General features: G+C 60.8%; 2 protein-coding genes across 3 annotated transcripts; one reads left to right on the plus strand and one right to left on the minus strand.

Annotated features, from left to right (window-relative positions):
* Positions 1 to 614: 614 nt before the first annotated feature.
* On the plus strand, positions 615 to 2,548 carry CSF3 (colony stimulating factor 3; the record flags this gene model as incomplete). Its single annotated transcript, XM_084222312.1, has 5 exons — positions 615 to 630; positions 1,045 to 1,214; positions 1,558 to 1,665; positions 1,794 to 1,940; positions 2,378 to 2,548. 5 exons carry the CDS (start codon positions 615 to 617, stop codon positions 2,546 to 2,548), a joined length of 612 nt encoding a protein of 203 aa, XP_084078438.1.
* A 2,898-nt stretch (positions 2,549 to 5,446) lies between these two features.
* On the minus strand, positions 5,447 to 22,776 carry MED24 (mediator complex subunit 24). Of its 2 annotated transcripts, none has more exons than XM_084222110.1 (25): positions 22,400 to 22,776; positions 20,108 to 20,190; positions 19,616 to 19,654; positions 18,208 to 18,281; positions 16,918 to 17,141; positions 16,320 to 16,431; positions 15,685 to 15,835; positions 15,380 to 15,493; positions 14,608 to 14,655; positions 14,380 to 14,462; positions 13,976 to 14,062; positions 13,565 to 13,676; positions 12,860 to 13,002; positions 12,185 to 12,222; positions 11,477 to 11,559; positions 10,080 to 10,258; positions 9,874 to 9,973; positions 9,395 to 9,570; positions 8,688 to 8,952; positions 8,412 to 8,593; positions 8,072 to 8,165; positions 7,630 to 7,729; positions 6,119 to 6,196; positions 5,863 to 6,011; positions 5,447 to 5,776 (listed from the first exon to the last, which is right to left on the minus strand). In XM_084222110.1, exons 1-25 carry the CDS (start codon positions 22,527 to 22,529, stop codon positions 5,660 to 5,662), a joined length of 2,961 nt encoding a protein of 986 aa, XP_084078236.1. In that variant the 5' UTR covers positions 22,530 to 22,776; the 3' UTR covers positions 5,447 to 5,659. The 2 variants fall into 2 exon arrangements, 1 of the variants encoding a protein (XP_084078236.1); XR_014616782.1 differs by lacking the exon at positions 5,447 to 5,776 and adding an exon at positions 6,535 to 6,652 and having other exon boundaries at positions 5,974 to 6,011.
* Positions 22,777 to 25,194: the final 2,418 nt, after the last annotated feature.

Consider the following 25,194-nt stretch of genomic DNA (forward strand, 5'->3'; position numbering starts at 1 on the left):
GCCTGGACGGGGTCTCACCTTGGCCACCTCCAACTGGCACCACCACCATGAAGGTCACACCACCAGCACCCACCCTGATGTGTGGGGCAGCTGCCAGAGTGTGCTGCCCGCGTGGGCTGGGGATGGGGACAACCCCAGAGTGACAGCAGCATCGAGAAGCCGCCATTCCCTTGGCCGGTCACCTGCGAGTGACCCTGTGAGTGACCCTGTGAGTGACCCCGCTGTGCTGGGCACTGGCCCACCTGGCCAGCGTAGTGGGAGCTCGGCGAGCAGGTTAATGAGTCACCAAGGCACCACCTGCCCTGTCCCGGTACCCGCCCCGCTGCCCGGGCTCCACCGGGCGGCTGCAGCCACACCGAGGGGCGCCGCTGCCCACCGGCCCCGGGAAAGCCCCACGCTGTGGCCGCGGCCGAGCACCCGGCTCGAGATTTGCATGCTGTGATTAAGGCAGTGAAGCAATCGAGCTGTTGCCTCATCGGTGAGAATCCCCGAGGCCCGTGCGCTATAAATGCCACCCGATCAATGAGCACAGCCGGGCAGGAGCGAGAGGAGCCGGGACGGGCTGGGCAGGGCCGCACTGCACAGAGGAGGAGACACCGAGCCGGGCACCCACCATGTGCTTCCTCACCCGTGAGTAGCCAGCAGCCATGCAGCACCCCAATCTCCCACTGCTCCCATTGCTCCCGCTTCCCCTACTGCTGCCACTGCGCCCAAACCACCCCTAAAACCCACTTTGCCCACAGGACCCACTGCCTCCACAACCACAGCACCCACTGCTCCCACTGCCCCCAAACCACCCCTAAAAGCCACTTTGCCCATAGGACCCACTGCCCCCATAGCACCCCTAAACCCACCCTACCTGTAGCCCCTTCCTGCTGCCCTTGGCACTGGGAGCACTGGTCCCTCTCCCCTTTTGGGGTCTCTGCCCCTTCCCCAGGCCACTCTGCTGCTGCCACCATCCCCAGGGTGGTCCTGGTTGCTGAGCCCATCCCGGCTGAGGGGTCGGGGCTCCCTGGGGTGGGCGCTGAGCCGCTGTCCCCGCAGGTGGGCTGGCACTGCTGCTGGCTGTGCTGCTGTGGGCACCGTGGTGGGCGCTGCATGGGGCACCACTGACCGAGCTCTCAGGGGACCAGGACTTCCAGCTCTTCCTGCAGAGGAACCTCGAGTTCACCCGCAAGATCCGTGGGGACGTGGCTGCGCTGCAGCGCCTGGTGGTGAGTCCCACATGCTGCCGAGGGGGGATGGCAGCCACTGTGAGGTCACAGATAAGGTGACCCCCTCCCTGCCCTTATCGGCACCGCAGGGCCAGGAGCCAGCAGTGTCCCCTGCACTGCCCAAGGCTCAGCCTGGGGTGTTGGGGCACCCACCGGGGACATGTGGTGACCCTCCTGGGTAGACAACAGCCACACCTCTGTCCCCATTGCACCGGGTCCACTCCATCCTCTCCCTCCTCCTGGCTGGGCTGCACAGGGTCCCACAGCCCAGGATTGGGATGCTGGGGGGTGCTGTGTGTGTCGGGGTCCTCTGGTATCCTCACCCTGTCCCCTTTGCCCACAGTGTGACACCCTCCAGCTGTGCAAGGAGGAAGAGCTGCTGCTGGTGCGGCAGGACCTGGACATCGCGCAGGTGCCGCTGGAGCAGTGTCACAGGCGCACCTTCCAGGCAGTGAGTGCGGGCAGCCCACCCCTGCCATGAGCTGCTCAGCTCTGTCATGGCTCGGGCCACCCCAGAGCCTCCGTGTCTTGGTGGCCAGGGCACATCCAGCCCCACTGACCACGCCATGCCCACCACAGGAGACCTGCTTCAGCCAGATCCGTGCCGGCCTCCGCGTCTACCACGGCTCTCTGGCCACCATCCAGGCCCTGCTGCCTGGGCACGCTGGGCTGGTGGAGACCCTGCAGCTGGACATGGCCAACCTGTCCTCCAACATCCAGCAGCAGGTGAGGGGGCAAAGGGGGGCTTTGTGGGGACAGGTGGGTAAAGCAGGTGCTGCATCCCAAAGGAGGGGTGGGCATGGCGGGGGCTGTATCCCAAGAGATGGGTGGGCATGGCAGGGGCTGCATTCACAGGGATGGGTGGGCACGATGGGGGCTGCATTCACAGGGATGGGAGGGAATGGCAGGGGTTGTATTCACAGGGATGGGTGGGCATGGCAGGGGCTGCATTCACAGGGATGGGTGGGCATGGCAGGGGTTGTATTCACAGGGATGGGAGGGAATGGTAGGAGCTGCATTCACAGGGATGGGTGGGAATGGCAGGGGGTGCATTCACAGGGATGGGAGGGAATGGTGGGAGCTGCATGCCCAGGAGGGGCACACTAGGGCAGGGAGGCATCTCCAGGCCTGGAGCTGATGCCTGTGCCTCTGCCTGGCTGCAGATGGAGGACCTGGGGCTGGCCACAGTGACGTACCCCACAGAGAACCAGGACCCCGTCCCCACCTTCTCCTCCCACTTCCACCACCAAGTCGGCGGCTTCTTCATCCTGGCCAACTTCCAGCGGTTCCTGGAGACGGCATACCGAGCACTGAGGCACCTCACCAACCTCTGACCCCTGCTTGTGGATGTCCCACCTGAGGGACATCCTGGGAGCACCCCATTTCCTGCTTATTTAATATTTATGGCTATTTAATATTTATCTGTCTGGGGATGCTCCCCCCGCCAGGGGATCCCGCGGTGGATCCGTGCACAGGTCCCTGTGCAGCATCACCCTTGTTTAATATTTAAACACAAGCGTATCTCTGCTACGAGGTTCTGGAGCTGGGCTGAGCCCCCAGAGCTGCTGCTGGCACTGCCTGTGCCTCAGTTTCCCCATGGCTTGCACTGCTGGGGCTGCTGCATCATCCCACAGGAAAACATCCCAGGATGAGGATGCTCCAGAGCAGCATCTCCTCATCTGGGCTGCAGCCTGCAGGGACACATCTGATGGGTGTTATTTCTAATAATTAATATTTATTAGCCATTAGGGAGAGAGGGGAGGGAAGATGGAAGAACCATAGGGATGCAGCAGCCTCACCAGGATGAGGCTTTTCTGGGGAGCCCCAGCACTCTGGGGAGCTGCATCTCCGCTCTGTCCCCCTTCCCTGCTAAACTCAGAGCACTTATTGCAGTTTAACTTATTTGTGCCCATCCTTGGCCGGAAGGAGCCACTTGGACACATTCCCATCCTCCTGAGCCTGACGCAGCCCCAGTCCCGTGGTTGTGTGGGAGCTCTGGGCGTGGGGGGTTTTGTACTGTATTTATTGCTGCAGCTGGGTGAGCACCAACACCCGCTTTTTTCTATGTGATAAAAATGGAAATAAACTCTATTTTTGCACTCTCTCTCTCTGTTCCACTGTCTCCTGCTTGGGTGGGAGGGAGGCAGAATGGCCAGGGTGTGGGGACACGGAGACAGAGACAGGGGGGATGAGGGAATGGGACGTTGGGGCAGGGCTGCAGCTGCTGGTGTCAGCTCAGAAAGATAAAATGCAGCCCCCCAGTGCCCCCACCCCACGGCCTGAGCCCACTGAGGGTGAGGAGGTGCTGTGGGATGGCCACTTCCTCCCACACCCGGAAGGGCTGCTTGGGCAAGAGCCGATTCCTAGAAAGCTCCGGAAGCCGCCCGCACCCGCCGGGGGCAGCAGCACCGTGCCCAGAGCTGGTTTGTGGGCTCATCCCAGGCTGGTGGCACTGGGGGTCCCCAGCAACCCTTCGGCGCTGCTGTGACACGGGGAATCTGCCCCAGAGCTGCCCAGGGATGTGCCAGGAGCCCTCCCAGAGCCCTCCCTATGCCCAGGGATGTGCCATGGTGGGAGGAGGCTTTCAGCAGTGAGGAAGGCAGAGTGGATGGACAAAAGGGGCAACCCCAATGTGGCTGAGCAATGTCGGGAGAGCCCTCGGCATCTCCCCTGCCCTAGAAAGCCCCTATGGGCACCCCCAGCCTCTCCCCAGTGGGTGTTTGCCCACCCTGGGCTGTCCCAGCTTCCCCAGCCCCATTTCCTGCCACTGGGCCCACGCTCACATCCCATGACCAGCAGCATCCCTCACCACACTCATCCCAGTCACACAGGGACAGAGCCCAGTGCTGGGGGGTGTCAGGGCTCCCAGTTCCTGCCTCCCAACTTCCAGCCCTGGCCAGGAGCTGGCACAGGATCACGAACTGCCATGGGGAACCCTCACCCGCGGGGTGGGCAGTTCCCTCCTTCCTTCCCCGCCTCATGAGTGCTTACAGAAATCACCCTTCTCCTGCTCCAGCCCCTTCCTGTAAGGGGAAGCGCCGGTGCCAATGCCAGGCATGGGGCTGCCTCGGCAAATATTGACAGAGCTGGGAAGGCCACGCCAGGTCCTGCTCTTTGCTCCGGGCTAACGGTAAAGAGCCGCCCCTGGGCGAGCAGAGGTGCCCGGGCGGGTCGGTGCCAGCTCAGGGTGGGACTCACACCAGTGTCAGGCCCATCCCAGCCCATCCCGGTGTGTGCCACGGCTCCGTTATCAGCCCCACCCAGCCCCGCAGCTGCTCCCGGCTGCTCCGGACGGGGACCGGGGGCACGGGGAAGGGGAGGATGCTCTGTGTGTGAAGGCCAAGGACCAGCAACACCCACAGCTACCCCAAGAGCATCGGGGTCTCTCCTTCCAGCAAAGCCTGGGGGCTGCCAAGAGCTGAGCTCATCCTGGGATCAGATGGGGTCAGCCTGGCCCTGAGTCACTGTCCTGCTGCCTCTTCCCTGGCCAGCACTGACCCAGCCTCTGCAGCACCACTCCAGGATGCCCCTGTGCCCCATGTCCCTTCAGAGCCTCCCAAAACAGGGCTGGGAACCCCACTGGAGTGGGCTCAGAGTCACAGTGCCCTGAGGGAAGGGCTGGTACCTGCTGGCCCCACTTTCCTCTTTCTTGTGAGTCAACACCAGTGGAAGGGGCAGAGGTGCAGCTGCCCTGGCACTGCCGCTGCCTCGGGGACAAAAGTTCATGACACCTCTTGGAGGATTCACTGCTGGAGCAGCTGGCAGGGTGTGGGGACAGTCTCAGGGGAGCCTGTCCCAGCACGAGGCTGGTGTGGTGCTGGTGAGGCCACAGTTACTCATCCACTGCCCGTGCTTACCGTGGACTGAACTCACAGGGAGGAATCACAATGAGAACTCACACTCATGGGAAGGAATTCCAACAAAAACTCACACTCATGGGGAGGAATTCCAACAAAAACTCACACTCATGGGGAGGAATTCCAACAAGAACTCACCCTCACGTGGCAGAATTGCCAACAAGATCCCGTTTGTGGCTGACAGCACAGCAGGGAGCATCCCTGCCCCACCCAGTGAGAGCACCATAGGCAGCCCACCAGCCGCTCTCAGGTCCAGGACAGGGTGAGGGAGACTTCCCCTCCTGCCCAGCACAGGGCTTGGCCATCATCCCCAGGATCGAGGAGTTTTGGTGAGTCCCAGAAGCCCAAATGAGATGAGGCAAAAGCTGATTGTACAAAAGGATTGATTTATAGAATAAAAAAAATTAGGGGGTGTCTCAGTCTCAAAAGTGCCATGAGGCAGAGCAAGGAGATGGCTCTGCGTGCTGAGGGAGCAGCCCTCCAGCAGCTGCAGTGAGAGGGGCCATCCCAGGCATGCAGAGCACCAGGGAGATCCCTGGGCTGCTCAGGGATCCCCCCTGAGCAGGGATTCCCCCTGAGCAGCCCCGCTCACAGGGCAGCGATGGCCTTGGCGGCGACGCGGCGGCCCAGGGGCAGGCTGAGGTCAGTGATGGCCAGGACAATTTTGGGACTGGACATGGTGGACACCTTCACCAGCTCTGAAACCTGCCCAGGGACAGAGGAGAAGCACAGGTGAGTGTGTGTCCCACATGCCCAAGCAGGGACAGGGGTGTCACAGCTGCTGGACCCACCATGGTGAAGGGCATGAACTGGAGGATGCTCCCACGGCTGCCCTGCTCCAGACACTCCACACACTCCTCCATGAACCACTGGACAAACTGGGTGTGGCTGCCAGCTGTCTTGGCCCCCAGGATGGAAGAGATGAGCAGAAAGAGGTTTGCTGTGGGAACAGAGAGAGAGCAACAGTCAGGTGACTTTTGGGGGCCTGAAGTTCCCACTGGTGTCCCAGTGGTTGGATGGGACCCCACGGACCCATCCCCACCTTACCCAGCACCCGGTTCAGAGGGTCCCTCATGCTGACAGTGTGGAGCTGGGAGGCAGAGAGTGAGCTGCTCATGGAACGATCTGTGGGTAGGAGCAGAGTCAGGAACAGCCTCATGGTCCCCTTGGCTGAGCCAATGTGCCCATGCTGGCCAGCTCTGGCCACTCGTGGTCACCCAGCTCAGGGAGGGGCTTTGCCATGAGGCAACTGTGGAGCAGAAGAGGTTTAGACTCCCTGTACCCAAGAGTCTGTGCCAGTGGGGCACCCCAGAAACACAGCACAGATGGTCTCTGCCCCATCCCTGCCCCCTCTGCCAGCCTACACACAACCCAGGCAGGTTTCCCACACTATTTTTGGGATGTGACACGTGGTGCCATGAGTGTCATGATCAGGAACGGAGAAGAACAGCAGCAACACACACATTACACATCCTGTGTGCGAGCCAGATGTTCAACAGCTGCACAGCAGCCCTCTCGTCTCACTGTCAGGGAGCAATCCAGCTATCAGAGCTGAAGCACATCCAAATCTAGCAGCAAATCCTGGGGACAGACCAGGAGGATTGAGCTGACCCCAGATGTGAAGCACTGCTGGGCACTCCTGTGGGAAGAACTGGGTCAGGTCTGCTCCAATGGGATAGGAATCTCCTGGGGAAGGTTCTTGTGCACACCCCACAGCCCCTGCCCAAATCTGCAGGATCCACCTTGTGCTGCTCTGAAGATGCTCACCAGAAAAAGAAAGCCCTCCCACACTTTTCTCATGGAATCACATGAGTTACATGGTGGCTGCAGGAAGCAGCATTTCCACATCACTGCAGCAAATAGCCCAGAAAAGTCCTGAGTGTCACTGGGAAGAGGTGGGACTGCCTCAAGAGGTAAAAGAAGATAAGTGAAATAAAGGGAAAAGCCCATATTTCAAAAGTAATGAAACCAAACTGAAACTGAAGGTCAATGGATGTGTTGAAAACTAATATCTAGAGTAATTTGGGATAAAGGGAGAAACAATGATCTGAGAATGTCCTGACTCACTGCCCAGGAGTGTGGACAATGCATGTGGGAACTGTGACAGCACCCACTGGGGAGGACATGGACCCCCCCAGCAAATCCCCCGCCGGAACTGTCGCAAGCTGTGACACTGCAGGGACAGGGATGTGACCGGGGGCCTCATCCGCTCTGCCTCAGCCTTGCTAACAATACTGGAATGTCAGGATTTGGCCCCAGACACCAGGAATGTCACCTCCAGCTGTGGTCTCATGAGAGGACCCTGAGCCCCTAGGGTGTGGGGCACTGGCATGAAAGGAAAGGGGAATGTTACCCTTTTAAGTTGTTCTGATCAGAAAAATCAAGAAATTGACTTTTCCCAAATGCAAAAACTCTGAGATAAGTCAAAAAACACATGAGAACTCTAAATCCTCACCTGGCCAGTCTGGGAAGGGAAGGGGTTTTGTGCAAATACACATTACACACCCAAAAGGGACAGGGAGGCAGGGGAGCCATCCCCCCTCCCGTCCTGCACTTACTGGGGCTGGAGAGGATGTTGGAATCCTCCTCGTTGGAGCTCAGCAGCCTCATGAGCTTGGAGGGCTGTGTGTCATCCAGTGGGAACAGGCTGATGTAATCCTGGGGGGAGAGGGGGGTCAGCCCCACCAGCCCTTCAACCCTGCACAGGGCTGGTGACCCACCCTGAGCTCTGCACAGCCCCACAGCCCAGGATCTGACTCTGGTAACCCAGAGCACCCCAGTCTGGGCTGGACACATGCTGACCAGCTCGTTACAGCCCCTTGCCCAAAAAAGAGAAGGGAGAATCCTGAATTTTAAGGTTGGAAGGCCTCAGAGAACCCAGAGAAGCGGGGCAGGGAGTCTGGCTTTACCCACCCACTCCTTCCACCCTCACCTTGCCCAGCCATTGCTGCTTTTGGGCACAGAGAGACCCCAGCCAGCCCCTGCTCCACCCAGACACACCTCGATGTCCTCCCGGTGCCTCTTCTTCTGCCGGGCCGAGGCCTGGACCTTGCTGTGGGAGGAGTAGGAGCTCAGGGCACACCAAACAGAGAGCCTGGGGACAGAGCAGGGACACAGCCAGGTGCTGCCAGCCCACCCGACAAAGGGGTGTGGGACACAGCAGCTTCCTCCTTCTCTTCCTTGGGGGACAGCAGGAAATGGGGACCAGAGTGGGAACTGCTGGCACTGCCAAAGCCAGAGTGGGATTTGGGTAGCTGAGATCCTCATCCCAGCACAGATCATTCCCCCATCTCCCCAAACAGGTCTTGAGGAGACAGTCTCCATTGCTCTGGGGTCTTACTTGGCCAGAGCCTTCCCAGGGGGGTCCATGAGGGTGTGCCACTTGGAGGAGTCTGTCAGCAGGTTGGGCAGGATGTGGCCCAGCAGGGTCAGTGTCAGCTGGTGCATGTCCAGGCAGAAGATGGCATAGAGCAGCTCCACAGCCCTCAGCGTGTGCTCCTTCCGTGTCTCCTTCAGCAGCTCCTGCAGGGTGGAGGAGAGAGGTGGCCCTGCCCCATTCTCCAGTGCCAGAACTGGCCTCAGCACCCCACCCAGCACTAGGGGTCCCTCCTCATACCTTGACCAGGTTGTTGCAGAACCAGTACACCCCCCCCATGTGCAGCAGGGTGTCAAAGATGTGGATGGAGCGGCTGTCGACCCAGCCCTTCTCCAGCACCTTGGTGAACACGCTGGTCAGCACCTCCTTGATGGGCTTCTTGGGGGGAAGAAGATTCCAGTAGGGAATGGTGTCCATGCCAGTGGAGGGGAATTTGATCTGCGTGGCCGTTTGCTGCAGGACGTCTGCGCACATGTGCTCCAGGATGGAACTCATGATCACCACGCTGGGGTGGAGAGATGGGGTCAGGGCACAGGGAAGGGACAGCAGGGCACAGAGTATGGCATGGCACTGGAAGGGACAGCAGGGCACAGAGACAGCGCAGCAGCAGGAAGGGACAGTAGGGCAGAGAATGGCATGGCATTGCGAAGGGACACCAGGGCACAGAGAATGGCACAGCACTGGGAAGGGACAGTGGGACAGGAGATAGCATGGCACCAGAAAACAGAAACAGGGAAGATGGCGTGGCACTGGGAAGAAGAAGAGCAGGAGACAATGGCACTGGAAAGTAGAAACGGGGCAGGAGGCAGCATGGAACCGGGAAGCAGAAGCAGGGCAGGAGATGGCACAGAATCAGGAAGTGGAAAAGGGGAAGCAGGGAAGGAGATGTGGCCCTGGGACACAGCTGCAGGGCAGGAGATGTGGCAGGCCCGTGTCCCCGAGCTCACCGCTCGTTGTAGAACTGCAGCGTGCTCTCCCCGTACAGGGGGGTGGCGAGCTGCCGGATCATCTGCAGCGACTTCTCCCGCTCATCCAGGCCCAGCATGCGGACGTGGGCCACCAGCCAGGCCACTGCACACACTGCCATGCTGCACACCTTCCCCTTGATGTTTTCTGTGATTTTCTAGGAGAGGAGATAAGCACAGCCAGGTGGATGTGCAGCCATCACCTCCTAGGGCTGTGGGTCCTGACTGCAAGGTCCCAGCCCTTCTCTCCTCCACGGGTGACACTGTCCCTGTCAGTCCCACTGCCATCCACAGGGCAGTTTGGAGCAGGAACAAGGGGCTGGAGCCACATCAGTTTCCCACTTCTATGTGGCAAGCTCCAAGGCAGCTGCCAGAGTGATCAGGGCAGGAGAACAGGGTACCGCAGAGCTTCTGGACCCTTGTCCCCTCCTCAGCTCCACCCTGCCCCCCACCAGCCCCACCTGGATCGACTCAAAGGTGAGGACTCCATTCTCCCAGGCATTGAGGATCTCCAGTATGGCAGCTGAGATGCTCAGACACACCTCATGCCACTTCATCTGCCTGTAGGGGAGAGAGATAGGGATTCAGACCCAGCTGTGGGGCCAGGGGAGCTGGGCTGGGGGCTCCCTCCAGACCTGGCAGGGTGGGCACATGGGTGGGCTCTTACACCAGCTTCATCTCAGAGGAGTTGTTGAGGAGGGCAACCAGGGACTCCACCTTGGTGGAATCCGGGCGGAAGCAGGGGTGGTCGGGATTGAGGATCTTCCCCTCCTCGGGCATGCAGGTCAGCATCCAGGTCTCGAAGAAGGGCACCTCACCTGGAGGGTTGGAATCCGACAGAATCACCTGGAAAGGAACCAACACGTGGTCTGCATCCCACAGGGACCCTGCTGGAGACCCCCACCCGGGGGTCTGTCCCCACCCTGAGGTCTGTCCCCACCCGGGGATCTGTCCCCACCCGGGGGTGCTCACGGCCGTGGGAACAGCGCCGCCCTGTGGCCTGCAGGGAGGGACAGGCACCGGTCAGGCCCCAGCAGGGCACTGGTCAGCCCCTCAGAGGCACTGGTTTCCCCTCTGTGGGCTGTGGTTTCCCCTAATACCAGGGTGCTCCCCGGCAGAACACAGCCCAGCTCAGAGCAGAGATGCCAGGCCAGCTGTGAGTGCGGCCACGGGGTCACAGTGTCCAGCTCAAACAAGTCCTTGTTCCCCCACCCCACCAAGCCATGCAAAGGGTCCCTGGGGCTGGGGTCACACAGCCCAGCTGGGAGGGTCCTGTGGGGGCCATGAGCTGGGAACCCCACACGTCACTTCCTCCCCTCAGCCTGTGGCACCCAGGGGACACTATTTTTGTCCAAAAAAGTTTCGCACATCTGTTCAGCAGCAGCTGGGCAGGAAAGCTGCTGGGCTGGGGAGGGGGAGATGAGACCTCATTGGACAGCCCTGGGCACATCCATCCCTGCCTGGTCCCCCCCTCCTTGCTCCCAGGGCTGGCTGGGCAGGACCCTTCTCTCCCCCTCTCTGCATTCCCAGTGTTTCGGTATCGTTTTGCCTCCCAGCACTCACAGATGTCGAAACCTGGAAAATTTTCATGCAACTCAAGTGCAGTTTCCTGAGCAGAGCTGGGAGTTCCTCATTGGACGAGGAGGGCTGACACTGCCTGGCCATGCCAACCAGTACCAAACTGGAGGGGCAAACTGGGAGCAGTCTGGTGAGCTGCAAGGCCATTGGAAGCAGCATTCCCACTGATCCCACCAATGAGGCACAGCCCAAGTCCTCAGGGAGGTGACAGCCAGTCCTGCTCCATCACCCAGCACCCAGAGAACCCCAGGGACAGATTTCCAGGTGACAGGCACTGGGTGCTGTGCCCTGGGCTATGAAGTGGCTGCAGGGACAGGAGGGACAGTGGGAACAGTGGCAGGCTGGCCACTAGAGGAGGCTGATAGGCTGCAGCAGCACAGGGGATGAGCTGGCAGGTTTGAGAGCCCCTCTTAGGATCCAGCCTCATCCTTCCCCTCCCTCACAGAATCCAGTCCCACCCTCTCATCCCCACCGAAGGATCCTTACCTCTGAGCCATAGGTCTGGGCCACATGGCAGAGCATGAGGAAGGAGATGTCAAAGAGCAGAGCCCGGACTGGGCCACTCTTGGCTGAGGGAGGAGAAATAAAGACCTTGGGGCTCTCTGGCCTCAGCAGGAGGAGGGAAGCAGAACCCCACACGGGGGCCAGGGCCCTGTTTCCCCCACACAGGGTTTCTAACCCCCCCAGTGTGAACAAAGGGATCTTCCAAGTGCCTCCCACCACCTCATCTGCCTCTGCTTGAGCAGCTCTTGAGTGCTCCCCTAGAGCAGCTCTGGCCTCCCTCTGGGCAGCCCCAGCCCAAGCAGGGGCCCCCCTCACCATGGAAGGTCAGAGCACTCTGCAAGTTTCATCACACAGAGTCAGAGTCCTTATCTGGGCTGTGCTGACACATCACCCCTTCCAGGGAGGGAGCCAAGGGGCCCCCAGGCTCAGCTGGGGAGAGGAAACCCACGGCAACACCCCAGATTTGGGATGGACACACACATGAAGGCAGTGTGTCCCCAGGAGCCCAGATCCCTGCTGGCACAGGGCCCTCTCCCTTCCAGCACCCCCAGCCGGGCCTGGCACAGCTCAGCTGGCTCTGGTGCCACAGCCAGTCCCAGTTTAATCCAGCCAGACCCCAGAGCCCCCCAGCACGGGCAGCAGCGGGGGCACAGCTCCAATCACCCCACACACAGACAAACACACACTCACAGATTTCCCCGGTGATTTGCTTGGTGAATTCATTCAGCCTGGAGGGGCAGAGAGTGGCAGCAAAGCATGAGCAGTCCAACCAGACAATTCCCAGTCCTGACACAAGCAGGGGGCTGGCTGCCTGGCTTGCAGAGCCCCCCAAACTCCATCCCAGCACAGAGGGGCAGGAGGTGCAAGGCCCAGCTCTGCAGACACCCTCCAGCAGCACAGGGACAAGTCACCTCCTCCCTGTGGCCACACAGGTCCAGCCAAGCTGCTCACACCACACCAGTGGGCTCTCCCCAGAGCCAGCTCTGAGGGTGTTTCAGAGCACAGATCCCCAAACAGACCCCCCAGGCCCTTGGGGGAGCCCATCACACATCCCCACATGTGTACTGGTGTGTGTGCACTAACCAGGACACGTGTGTCTGCAGAAGGCATGGACACAGTGCCCTGGATCCACAGCCTTCAGTTTTCTAAACACCCCAGACCAACCTGGCTCCAATTCTCTGTCCTGCTCATGCAGAGGCAAAGATGGGGTGCTGTGGGGTGCAGCAGCCCTGAGATCCCAGCCCTCCCCAGGGCTCCACAGGGCCACAGGCACATCCAGCCCTGTCTAGGGGGCAGTTTAAGGGGCTGCCTGTTCCCCCCAGCCCCCTGGTCACCAGTCACAGTGCCACTCAGGTGGACACTCACTTGACAAACTTCCGAGCGAAGGATTTCAGCTTCCCAGTGGCTGCTGCTGCTGCCAGCAGCAAGTCCAGGCTCTTCCCAGACAGCATGTGACCCAGGACCCCCAGCAGGCCCTCAGGGGACTTGGAGTGATCTGCATCCATGGTCTACAAGCAAAAAAGTAAGAGGAAATGGAAGTCATGAGGAACGTGTGCTACAGAGTAGCAGCAAACTCCAGCTTTCTGGGTACAGAGATGATCAGCTGCAAGAGCTGTCCCTGAGACCTTGAGCAGCAGGCACCTGCTGGATTTGTGAGAGGTGGGATGGAGACCTCTGAGCCCCTGCCACCAGCAGGAAAACATTCCCTGTCATTCAGTAGCAGCAAAACAAGCAGAGTGACACAGGGACAGGGGGAGTCCCCAGGGAACAGGGGAGATGCACAAGAGAGAGCAGCTGAGCGGGACAGGCAGAGCTGGCTGGACTCAGGCTGCTGGCACTGATGACATGCCACCTGACAGCTCCTCCAGCTTCCTGGGAAGGAGGAGGGGAGCTCCTCATCTCCACAATGGAGCAGCAAGGCTTGAGTGATTCCTCCACAACTCCACCCCAGGGCAGGGAGAAATCCGGCGCCTCCCAACCACCCTGGCTGCCTGGTTAGACTGATGATGCTGGCAAAGGGCTCCAGGCCTGAGCCCAGCCAGCCCAGCAGGGCTGCAGAAGGGCACTGACCTTCAGGATGTTGGTGACAGTGGGCTCAGCCCTCAGGATGAGCCCAGGGTTTGGCTGGATGTTGGCATTCTCGGCCGATTTCAGCGACGGAGAGTTTTCCTTGTCTGCAGCCCTGGGGGACCCCAAAGAAGGGCCAGTGTGTAGGAATCCATCACCCTGCCTCCCTCCCTCCACCCAGTGGCACCCTCAAGGGACATCCACTGCCTCAGCAACCACCAGCTGCCTCTCTGAGGTGACAGACTCTGCCTGAACCCAACCCGTCCCAAAAGCAGCATCCCATCCCCCCAGGCCACCATGTATGTCCCAGTTGCAGCCCCCCAGTGTTAGCACAGCTGCTCCCTCACGCTCCCCCCAAAACCAGGTGCTCCAGCCCCACTTGTGGGGGTTCCCCAGACTTTGGGGTGGCTGTACCGTTTGTCAATGAGGTTGTTCATGTTGGCCTCGGAGAGCAGCCCCTGCTTGCTGCACTCCTGCAGGAGCAGGCTCATGCAGTTGCAGCTGGAAGAGAGAGGAGAGCTGTAGCCCCAAGGACAGTATTCCTGTCACCCCAGACAGTGCCACAGGGCAGGGACTCGTGAGCTGCCCTCCTGGCCCTGTCCCACCCCTCCGAGGGTGCTGCAGGATCCAGAGCAGCTCTGGGTGTCACACACGTGACTCAGCTGTCACACACTCACTGCCTCACTCATGTGGCAGCAGCAGCTCCTCAGGAAGAAGAAATGGGATCAGAAACTAACCCAGCCCTGCCAGGAGCTGCCCCAGCACCCCACACTGAGGACAGGGTGGCTGTGGCAGCTGTGGCCATGGTGAGCACTCACTTGCAGCGCTGGTCGGCTTTGTCGAGCAGAGGGGTCAGCTTCAGCAGGAACTCAAAGGCACAGTTCACATCCTCGGTGAAATCCTGACAAACACAAAGGCAGGCACTCAGCTCACCATGCTACTGGCACAGGCCCACCTCCCCCTGTCCCCACCTGCTCTGTCAGGAAAGGTTTTTGGGACAGGGAACATTTCCCCATGCAGGCCAGGCACAGCACCATCAGTCTCACCTTGTCTCCTTGGGGATACTTCTTGAGTTTAACCAGCACTTGGGGCATCTGAAAGGCACAGGGCACAGAGTGACATGAGGGCAGGCCCCATTTCACAGCTGGGACCCCCCTCAGCAGCACCAGCCCACACCAACACAGCTGCGCACAGCTGCTCTCCCAGCCCCAGGAAAGCAGCATTTCTGGAGCAGTGTGTGCACCCAAAGGACTTTGTGCCCCTGTTCCCCTCTGCAGTGTCCTCCCACCACCACCTGCAGCCATATTTCCCCCATAACATCTCAGGAAAACTCACTCTGCCTCACAAAATGAGGCTGGGTTGAAAGGAAGCCCCTGACAGCAAAGTTGATGCTCAGTGGGTGACAGGAGGGCTGGAGTGGGCTCCGGTGGGGTGGACCCCAAGGGACACATTGTGGGGAGTGGGCACCACCCTGACCAGCACATTGTGAGGAGTGGGACACCCTAAGGGGCACATTTTGGAGTGCTGGGGTAATCCAAGGAGAATTCTGAGTGGGTGAGGGGCATGCTGTGGGGTTGGAAGGCATCCCAAGGGACACAAGCTGGGTGAGTGGCACACTGTGGGGTGTGGGCACCCCAAGGGGCACACTGTGGGGTGTGGGCACCCCAAGGGGCACACTGTGGGGTGTGGGCACCCCAAGGGGCACCCTGCAAGAAAGAAGGACTGATTGCTCTGGCAGAGCTCAGGGTTCAGCAGGAGCCAGACCTGCAGGGAAAGGACGGCAGTGGGCAGGGATTCAGTGCTGGGGCTGGGCCCTACCTTCAGGAAGGTGAAGGCTGTCCACTTGAGCTCCTCTGTGCCCTCAGGACACTCGATGAGGCCCACAAAACAGGCCTTCCAGATCTCCAGCACAAAGAGAGGGGAGGGGATGCGCTGTGGGGCACAAACACAAACCCTCCCAATGCTGGGCTGCCAGAAAAGCACATCCCCCATCACAGCCAAATCCTGCAGAGGTGTTGATGGTCTCCTGCTGCTCCCCTGGAGCAGGACCAGCACAGGGAAGGCACATGGCCTGGCCCCACAGCCCCAGGCTGCCTGAGCTGAACACACTGTCACTTCTATACCTGCATCCTCTTCACCATCATCAACTGCTCCACCAGTGGCTGGGTTTCTCCTGTGAGGTTCATGGTGCCCTCCAGCAGCACCACGGCGTGCACGGTGGGGAAGCCTGTCTTGTTCAGCTGCTCTGAGTGGACTGAGAGCATGGTGGGGATGCTGTGTGGGAGAGGACAGCACAGGGTCACTGGAGCCCTGCAGGGACAGATTCCTGCTCCTCCTGTCCCACCCCCATTCCCAGGCCAAACCCCTGACCTTTGCTGCCCCGGGGCAGGACACTGGAACACCTGGGAGCTCCAAGGCTCAGCCAAGCCCTCAAGCCCTGGGAGCAATGCCAGGGGGATCCAGAGCAGGGACAGCAGCCCTGGTGTGGCCAGAGCAGCTGAGGGATAGTAAAAGGTCTCAGGGTCACGAGAGGAGCAACCCCTGGTAAGACTCTTCTGCACTACTAGCTCTGTTCTCTCTCCTCTGGGCAGCCCCTGCCGGAGCAGGGATCTGAGCTGGGAAGGGACGGGGAAGCAGGGAGCCAGTGTGCAGGGAGACAGGAGCCTCTCAGTCCTCAGAGCAGGGAGTTTGAGGGACTCAGAGTGAGGCTCAGACCCATTTTGCCCCCTCAGCCCATGGGGCAGCAGCACACAGCCACCTCTTGATGAGGGACACGCAGTCATCAGCCTGGCTCCGCAGCGGGGAGCTGCCAAGGTTGTTCAGGTTCTCTCCCAGCTTGACCAAGGACTGCTCCACGGTGGTCCAGGAGGCTGGGGAGGGAAGGCAGGGATCCAGTGAGTGGACAGTGGCACATGGGGAAACCAGGCAAGTCAGTTCCAAGGCCCACAGCAGCCCAGACAGGCTGAAGACACTGGGAGTCCCCACTGGTGATGCAAGCAGAACCCGGGGGTCTGTGTGCTCCCAGCAGGTCCCACCCCAAGCCCTGCCTGGCACAGCCTCCTGGCCAGGCACAGACGAAGGCGTGGGGCTGTGCTAGGCTGTCAGAGAACAGCGCTCGCCACGCACCCAGGAACAGCTCCCGCAGCCTTCACATTAATTCTGCTCCTCTTCCAAAGGCAGCATGCAGGGGAGGGGGCAGAGAGTGGCACAGAGCCAGGGAGGAGACGGTTACAGCAACAGGGCTGGAAGATGGATAGGCTTGGAGCCGCAGGGACAATGCGGCAGGAGCCGGGCAGGGGGAAGGGAGAGGTGCCAATGACATCTCTCCAGGGCCAGCATGCAGGGCAGGGACGTACATGTCTCCTCCAGCTTGGCAATGTGGATCAGGGCACGGTTCTTGGTGCTGCTGAGCATCTTCTCCAGCCGCTCCAGGCACATCTTCAGCTGGTTCTCTGCCGCCGCCTGCTCCAGAGGCTCCTTCACCTTTTCGGCGTAGAAGGTGGCGCAGCGCAGGAGCCAGGTGAGGGCACTCAGCAGTGCCCGGCACAGGCTGATGCACTCCTCGGCCTTGCCGTGGCAGCTGAGACAGGAGACAAGTGGGAATGTGCTCACTGTGTGTGTGGAAACTGAGGCACGGACGCTGGGTAGGCTGGGGAACCCAAAAGCAGGTCCTGTGCTCCCAGCCCACTCCTCTGCTGCAGACCCCAACCTGCTCACCCCACCAGCATTCCCGCTGTGCCAGGGGGAAGGAGACACCCCCACCCCCCACCATGCAGCCTCCTCGTTGGCCTCTCCACTACAGGGAAACTTTCAAAGCTTTTAATCAAATTATCTTGCTAAGGGAGGCTCAGCATTGATCAGCGCGCTGCGAGAGGTGAACGCTTTCCCCTCCTGATGCACAAATCATCGGGGCCAGAAGTTTTGATCAAATTAAGCAGAGGATCAGAGCAGGCAGGAGAGGATTAAGGGCCGGCTCTGCAGTTGGCCAGCGACAGCTCCTTGTCAACATCTGCCACTGATGCATATTCATTGCTGCTGCTTCATTTCATCTCATTGAAGAGCCTTCCTCATCCTCCTTCTCCTCCCACTGTCCCTGACACACGCTCCTGCCTCTCAGAAGAGGCTGTCAGGGGTTAACAGGAAGATTTCTGAGCTTTCTAAAAAAGTTTTTGTGGCCTGAATTGTCTGGACTCCCCTGGGTCCTGCAACACCAGCGGAAGAGCATAAAGGAAAAAAACAAGGCAGTGCCTAGGGCAGCACAGGCAGGACCAGACTGGGACATGCAGCTGGGGCCTGGGAAGCTGCAGAGGGAAAGGAAATAAAGACCCTCAGACCATGAGTCTTACACCCACCCCATCTAGCTGAACTGGGAAGGAAAACCACAGTGAGGTTTATCCCAGAATAGGGGGGTTTTTCTGGCAGCTTCCCACAAAGCTGGTGGGGCTCAGATTCCCTCTGCTGTCCCTGCTCTGGCACTCATGAGGCAGCAACTTGGTAAGAGACACAGAGCTGGAGGGGGAACCTCCCTTCCTCTGCCAGGGTGAGTATTCTGGGATCAGACAGGACCCCCAGGCTCTGCTGGATCCTGGTTTCTGCCCACGGCACAGCCAGGGCAGAGATGGCAGTGCTGGAACACCACACAGTACCTGAGGCGGTCACAGAACATGTCCATGATCTCCAAGAGCGACTGGACACACAAGTCCCGGGAGAAGTCATCGAACTAAAGCAGAGCAACACAGAGAGGCTTCAGATGGGGACTGCTCCGGCAGCTCGACACAAGCTCAAGCCCTTCCTCCAGGGCCGGGCCAGGCTCTGCGACCACAGGACACTCCCCCTGGCAGCCGCCCAGAAGCCACTTGAATGAGAAGTAGGTCAGGGCTGTCTGTCGGCCAGGTCGTGCCCTCCCGGGGTGCCGAGAGGCGGTGGGGCCGCGGCAGCAGGGCCGGGGCTGGGTTTTCTCCGCAGCCTCAGGCCGGGGCTGCGCTGCCCTGGCGCGGCGGTGGTGGCCGGACGCCAGCCCCCTGCCCACCCCCGGCTCGGTGGGGCTGGCAGCGCCAACAGCCCGGCCGGCCGCGGGGCTGGGGGCGGGGGGCAGCAGAAGCGCGGCCCCCCCGCCTCCTCCCGGAGCAGATGGGGAGCCCCGCCGGGCCGGAGCTTGCCCGCAGCTCCGCGCTGGGCCCACGCTGCGCTGAAGGAGGAAGGCTCGGCTGTCAAGGTCAGCGCTGTGCCCGCCCCTCCGAATGGGCAGCGACGAGGCATCGGCTAACAGCAACGAGAACGAGCCCGAGCCCTCCGGAGCAGAGCTGGGCTGGGCTCTGCTCTACCCTCCTCCGGGAGCTCCCCCGGGTCAGCGCTGGGACCCCTGGAGGGGTCCCCACCTCACCAGAGCTTCATGGTACAGCTCCAAGCTCAGCCTGCAGTCCCCCAAAATTTTCAATGCTGACTGCCAGCAAAGTTCTCCTCCCATCCTCATAACAACAACGAGGTGGGGGATGAGAAACCATTCTCCCTGAAGTCATTCCTCCTTTGGTCACCCTGACAAGGAGGGGAATGGGGGGGTCTGTCATAGCCTGTGAGGGGCTTCCCAACACCAAAGAGAGGCAGCCATGGAGGGTGCTCAGTGTCCCCAGCAGCACAGGGACACAGAGCACAGCTGAGCGTGGTGTGTGGCTGCAGCCGCATGGCCCAGGCTCTGGCAGCTCCTCCACGGCCAGCTCTGATCCCCACAGCGCTGCCAGCACCGCCGGCCACAGCGGGATGTGGTTTCCAGCAGCTGGGATGAGGTTACACACAGGCAGGAGCCTGCCAGGTCCCCCAGGGCAGAGGGAGAAGGCACTGACACCCCCAAAACCCCCTGAGACCCATGGCAGCCCATCCCCAGGGGGACACAGAAAGGCTTGGGCATTAATCTGTGCTGGCTGCCCGCTGCTGACTCAGCCCAGGATGTCGCTTTCCACTTGACCTATATTTGGCGGGAGTTTGTGGGGAGGGAAAGGGATTTGTGGGGTTGTGGGTAAAGAGTGAAACCTCTGAGAGCACCTGTCAGAGCCCTACCTTGCTGATGGCCATCAGCACCGTGGAATAAGACACCATCTACAAGAGAGAAAGCCAAAACAAGGATGGTGTCACAGGGGCTCGTTGCTGAGGAACGGCAAGGTCAGGGCACGGCCCCGCTGCCTGTCACCGCAGACAGGGCCGGGGCCGGGGCGCTGACCCGGCACAAATCCAAACAGACATTTTTAGGTGATGGCTGATGTGTTTCACACAAACTTTAGGCAATATTAAATGCCAGGATATGGAAGCGTGGAGCTCACAGCGAGTGCGGAGCCTCTCGGGGGGCAGAATTCCCACCCTGGGCGATGGCAGAAGCTATTTATGGAAACATCCCTGCCCAGGGCACGCGCTGAGCCCTGCACTGCCTGCCCCGGCCCCAGAGAGGCTCACATGGGGGATTTGGGGTACCTGCCCACCACCAACACCAGAGTTGCTTTGCCTGACCTCACTGAGGCTGCAAGGTGACCCCCAGCAGCACCAGCAGGTCCTTACCTGGGAGCTGATGGCATATTTCAGGTAGGACAAGATGAGTGGGTTTGGGGATGGCCCAATCATGGCCTGCTCCAGGAGAGCCTCTGCAAGGAAAGAGGGTTCCAGGTCAGCACACGGGGACACACAGACACACTCTGTTCTCCCCTCATCCCACATGGAAGCTGGCAAAGTCCAACCGTACCAACCACAGAGACTCCAAACCAGTTTTCTCCTAAATTCATTGAATCCCACAACTTTTTAATCCCTGACGGGCACAGGCTGGTGAATAATTCAGGCAGAGCTCACAGCCTCCTGCTCCAGCCCCGAAACTGCTGTTGCTGCTTTCCACATTCTCCTCCCTCCCACTTCTTGCCAGGAGGCTCCTGCAGCCTCCACTGTGTGTCTTTTACCCAGGCACCTAAGGCTGAGCTTGGGGCCACCAGTCCCCTGCACTGGGCGCAGCCCTGCCCGTCTGGCCCTCGGTGGCCCGAGGGGCTCTGCCCGTCCCATCTGCTCAGCCAAGCCTTTAATTGCCCATTTGAACCATGGCAGAGTGCAGGAAGCACCTCCCCGAGCAGGCCCCGGGCTGCAGAGCAGGCTGCAAGTAGGTCAGAGCACCCAGATGTAAAAGGGGGAGCAGCAGCCGGGTGGGAAGTTGTCACCCCAAAGCCGAGGAGGAGGAGCCACCACCGGATCCTCAGGGAGCAGGAGACTCCCTGGGTCTCCCTCCAATGCTGAATCCTGGGCCAAGAGAGTCTGGGATGAGGACAGAAGGCTGGTGGCAGCCATCCCCTCCCCAGCCCATCCCAGAGTGTCACCACGAGCCAGCCACATGCTGCTCCCTGCTACAGACGTGTCAGCAGTGATCTGCCAGGCCCTGCCGTGATCCTGGCAGCTCGTGCCAGCTTTCCCTCCTTTGTACTTCCAAGCTGAAAGGCATGAGCTTGGGAAAGGACAGCTCTGGGGGCTGTGGTGAGGAAAGGAGCTGCTGTTCCAGCCATCAGGACCTCGGGAATGGGCTCTCCCTGTGTGCAAACAATGCTCAGAGTCAGGGCCAGCATCCTGCTTGTGTGGCTCCTAAAAGGAAAAGTAGACATGGCTCCTTCTCCTCCTGGCACAGGAGCCGCCCCAAAGAAGCCACTGAGCTCTGGCTAAACGTGGGCCAGGAGAAACCCATTCCTGCAGAAATAATAGGGAATTATCCTCTCTGTGTCTGTTTCTGGGGATACACAGATGAGCCCAAGCCAAGCACCCCGCAGCCCTCGCTGCCAGAGGAGCAGGAGCTGGTGCCACCAGGGTGGGAGCAGACACCTGGGAGCCCCAGGGACCAGCTGGGCAGCAGCAGGACTGGCCCTCGAGCCAAACACCCCCACCCCCAGCAAATCCATCCACAGCAAATCCATCGCCCCGTGGCCACAGCTCCATTTGGCCCCTCCAGCCACACCTCAGAGATGACAAACCCAGCAGGGACAGCTCAGCAGTGGGGACAGGGTGTGACAAAAAACAGACACTGACAGAAAATCCAATGTGAGGATGGAGAGAAGGGAAAAACATGAACAGAGGAAAGATCCCCACACTCAGAGGAGTGAGAGCTGCTGCCTGTGTGGGGCTGGTTCCTTTAAACCCCCTGGAGCAGCAGCTCTGTTTATTTATCCCGGGACTTGCTGCACAGGGAAAATCCCAGCACCAAGTTTCTATAATTAGCAGGAGAGCCTGGCAAATCTTTAAACCAGTCCCAGCCTTTGGCAGGATTTCTGTGAAATGCCCTTGAATTGGGCTGGGAAGCAGCCTTGGGAGCAGCACCTGGCTCCTGTGCAGTGCTAGAATCAGGAAATCAGGGAATCATTAAGGCTGGAAAGACCTCCAAGAGCATCTCACCATAACCCAAATCCCCTGGAGCCACATCCACATGATAACTCCACCACAGCCTGTTCCAACACCTAACCACCCTTTCAATGAAGAAATTTCTTCTCATTTCCAATTCAATTCTCTCCTGGCTCAACTCAAACCTGCTTCTCTTGTCCCAAAAGCTACGCTGTGCTGACCCATGAACCCTCCCATGGGAAAAAGGAGGGAATAACTCCAAAACAGTGGGAACAGTTGAGAATGAGCTGATATGGTTGGGAATGGGAATTCTGGCGTGAAAAGCAGTGTGGGAAGGTGGAGGGGGGGGTGGTCCAAAACGCAACAAGGACCCCCATAATACTCCAAAGGGGGGAACACTGGGGGTAACACCCAAATACACGCGTGGGGACCCCCAAAACAGCCCAGTGCGCCCAGCAAGGAGGGGGAACCCCCCGCCTCCCCCCCGACCTGCCAAGTTGAGGATGTCCCAGGTGGCTCCACGGGGGAAGAACCGCTTCATGTTTATGGCCCATTGATAGTCGCTCCAGCGCTCCTTCCAGGCCTGCAGGATGGCCTGCTTCAGGTTCACCACCTTCATGATCACCCTGCGGACGGACAGCTCAAGGCGAGGGGGACGGAGCGCTGACCCCAGAACGGGCCGGCGAGCGCGGGGAAGCGGCCCGGCGGCTTCGGAGGGCCGCAGCTGGGGGTCTGCCCGCTCCCCGGGCCTGAAGGAGCTCGGAGCGGCCCCGGAGCCCCCCGGTGCCCCCGAGGTTCAGTGCCTGCGGGTCCCGCCGGGTCCCGCCGCCCCTCACCGCGGCCCGGCACCGCCCTCAGCGCCTGGGCACCGCCATTGCGGCACCTGCCAACAAGCCGCACGCTGATTGGGCGGCGGGGCAGGGTGGGCGCGGGGGGTGATGGGAGTTGTAGTTCGGGGAGGGCTAGGCCTGGCGGGGGCGGGAGTGAGTGTGCAAAGGGTGGGTGGGAACGGGGGGCGAGTGTGCAAACAGCGGGGTGAGAGTGCAAACACCGTGTGGGTGAGCAAACGGGGGAGAGCGGGCTGACGCGGGATGTGTGTGCGTGTTGAAACGTGGGGCTGAGTGTGGAAATAGGACTTGACCGTGCAAACACCAGGGGTGAGTGTGCAAATAGGGTGTGTGTGCAAACACGGGGTGAAAATGGGGGGTTGTAAACACGGAGGTGTGAAAGCAGGAGCGGGTGTGCAAATAGCAGGGGTGTGGAAAGGTGGGGAGGTACAAATACCGGGGGGGAGTGCAATTATGGTGTATACGTGAAAAGGAGGAGTCGTGCAAAACCAGGGTGAGTGTAAGAGCAGGGGATGTACAAAGCGGGGGTGAGTGTAAAAACAAGGGATGTGCAAACGGTGCAGAGGGGTGAGTGTGCAAAGGCTCTGAGGTGGCAGCACAGGTCTCTCAGCGCTTCTCTGTGTGTGTGTGTGTGTGCAGGTGTGCAAATGTGTGCACGCACCCAGGCAGGTGTGTTCACACGTGTGGATGCACAGCAGTGTGCATGTGCGTGTTCTTGCACACGTGTGCAGACACCAGCACCCCCGGGCAGGTGTTGCACACACAGGTACCAGCGCAGGGGTGGGCACACGCGGGTGTGCAGGGCCCTGTGCTGCAGACACGTGTGTGCACACACGTGGCACAGCCATGGGCCCGGGCTGCCCCCACCCCCTCCCTGCAGTACCAGCAGCTAAAAATATCCCCAGGGATGGTGCCAGCCGTTGCCATGGCAACGGGAGGATGGGGAGCAAGGCCGGGGGGCAGCCCCCCAGAACTGCCAGCGCCCCCCACCTGAGTACTCCCAGCACACCAAGCCCCCCAGAACGCCCCCAGTAGCCCCCCAACACCTCCATCACCCCCAGAACCCCCTGCAACCCCAACACCCCCAGGCCTCAGCACCCCCAGAACCCTCCCAGCTCCCCCCAAACTCTCAGCACCCCCAACACTGTCAGTACCCCCAGAACCCCCCAGGGGAGAACCCCAAGGGAACCCCCAAGGCTCAGGAGCAGGGTGAAGACCCCCAGGGGGGAGAGCTGGGAGCTCAGTCACCCACTGCCCCCATTTTCCGAGGGGGTGGGGGGGGCTTCGCGGCCCCTTAATTCCCCGGTTAATCATTCATGGGGCCGGGGCGCAGCAAATCCCCCCGTGCCGGGGCCGGGATTAGGCGGGCAAGCAGCGGCTGCCCAGCCGGCGAGGGGCCCCGGCAGCGGGGGGGACACCCCGGCAGCGGGGGGGTCCCGCCGGGGGCAGCCCTATCCATGAGGAGGGATTTCCTGTGCAGGGGGGGCCACTTCCCACAGCTGGCCGGGGAACAGACACCACGGGGGTCTCCAGGCTCTGAGGAGCCCTGCTGGACCCCCCCCCCCCCTTGGCACAGCACCCCCAAAGTAAGGGGTAGGCAGGGCGGGGGGTGCTGGCGGGGTGGCAGGGTGTGCTCGGGGGGTCGCAGCTCCCCGGGGCGCCGCGGGGGCGGCCGGGTGGGGGGAAGGCGTCGAGGCTTCGGTGCCTTGGCAGGGCGCCCCGGCACAGCTGCCTCCGGCCCGGGGCCGGGGGGGCCGGAAGGGGCCGGGGCCGTTCCCAGCGCCGGGGGCAGGCGAGGGGCGAGCGGGGGCCAGCGTGGGGGGCTTCCCCTTCCCACGGGGGCACTGGGATGGCTGGGAGCTCTGGTGGCACATCCTGCTGGGGGGCACATGGCTGGTGACTGGTGTTTGGTGGGGTGTGAAGGATCTGATCCGGGCTGGGGGGACACCCCCGTGGGGCTGTCCATGCCCTCCAGCTGGTGGTGGGGGGCATGGACAGCCCCATGGGGGCTGCCCAATGCTGGGGATGGAGGTGCTGGGTGTCATCCTCTTCCTGGGGGTCCTGGGGGGGGCACCACTGCTGACTTGGGGCTATATTTAATGTCTCTGCCGCAGAGCAGCGGGATGAATTTTATTGAGCGTGTTTCGGCCGAGTGCCTATGCCCCAAGAGCAGCACGGCCCCTCTAAATCCCAAATCCCCCCAAATCAGGGTCTGCCACAGGGTACAGGGTCCCCACCCTGCTGGGGCAGTGCAGAGAGACTTGTGGTGGCCTTAGGGGCACCTCATGGGGGACAGGGAGCTGGTGATGAGTGCGAGAGGCGCCTGCACTCCAGAGGAGCCATGAGCAAACTCCGGCCCTGCCTCAGTTTCCCCACTGGGATGGGGGCTGCCAGGCAGCCTCGGGCAGGGGGATCTGGGGACATGAGGTGGTGTTG

This window comes from Fringilla coelebs (assembly GCF_963513975.1).
Source record: "Fringilla coelebs genome assembly, chromosome: 27".
In the NCBI taxonomy this organism is placed as follows: domain Eukaryota; kingdom Metazoa; phylum Chordata; class Aves; order Passeriformes; family Fringillidae; genus Fringilla; species Fringilla coelebs.

Coding starts and splice junctions, on each gene's coding strand:
- MED24 (XM_084222110.1), bottom strand. CDS start 22,529: ATGAAGGTGGTGAACCTGAAGCAGGCCATCCTGCAGGCCTGGAAGGAG. Junction 20,191..22,399: donor GGACATCCTCAACTTGGCAG/GTCGGGGGGGAG, acceptor CTTTCCTTGCAG/AGGCTCTCCTGGAGCAGGCC. Junction 14,656..15,379: donor CAGCCTTCACCTTCCTGAAG/GTAGGGCCCAGC, acceptor TGTGCCTTTCAG/ATGCCCCAAGTGCTGGTTAA.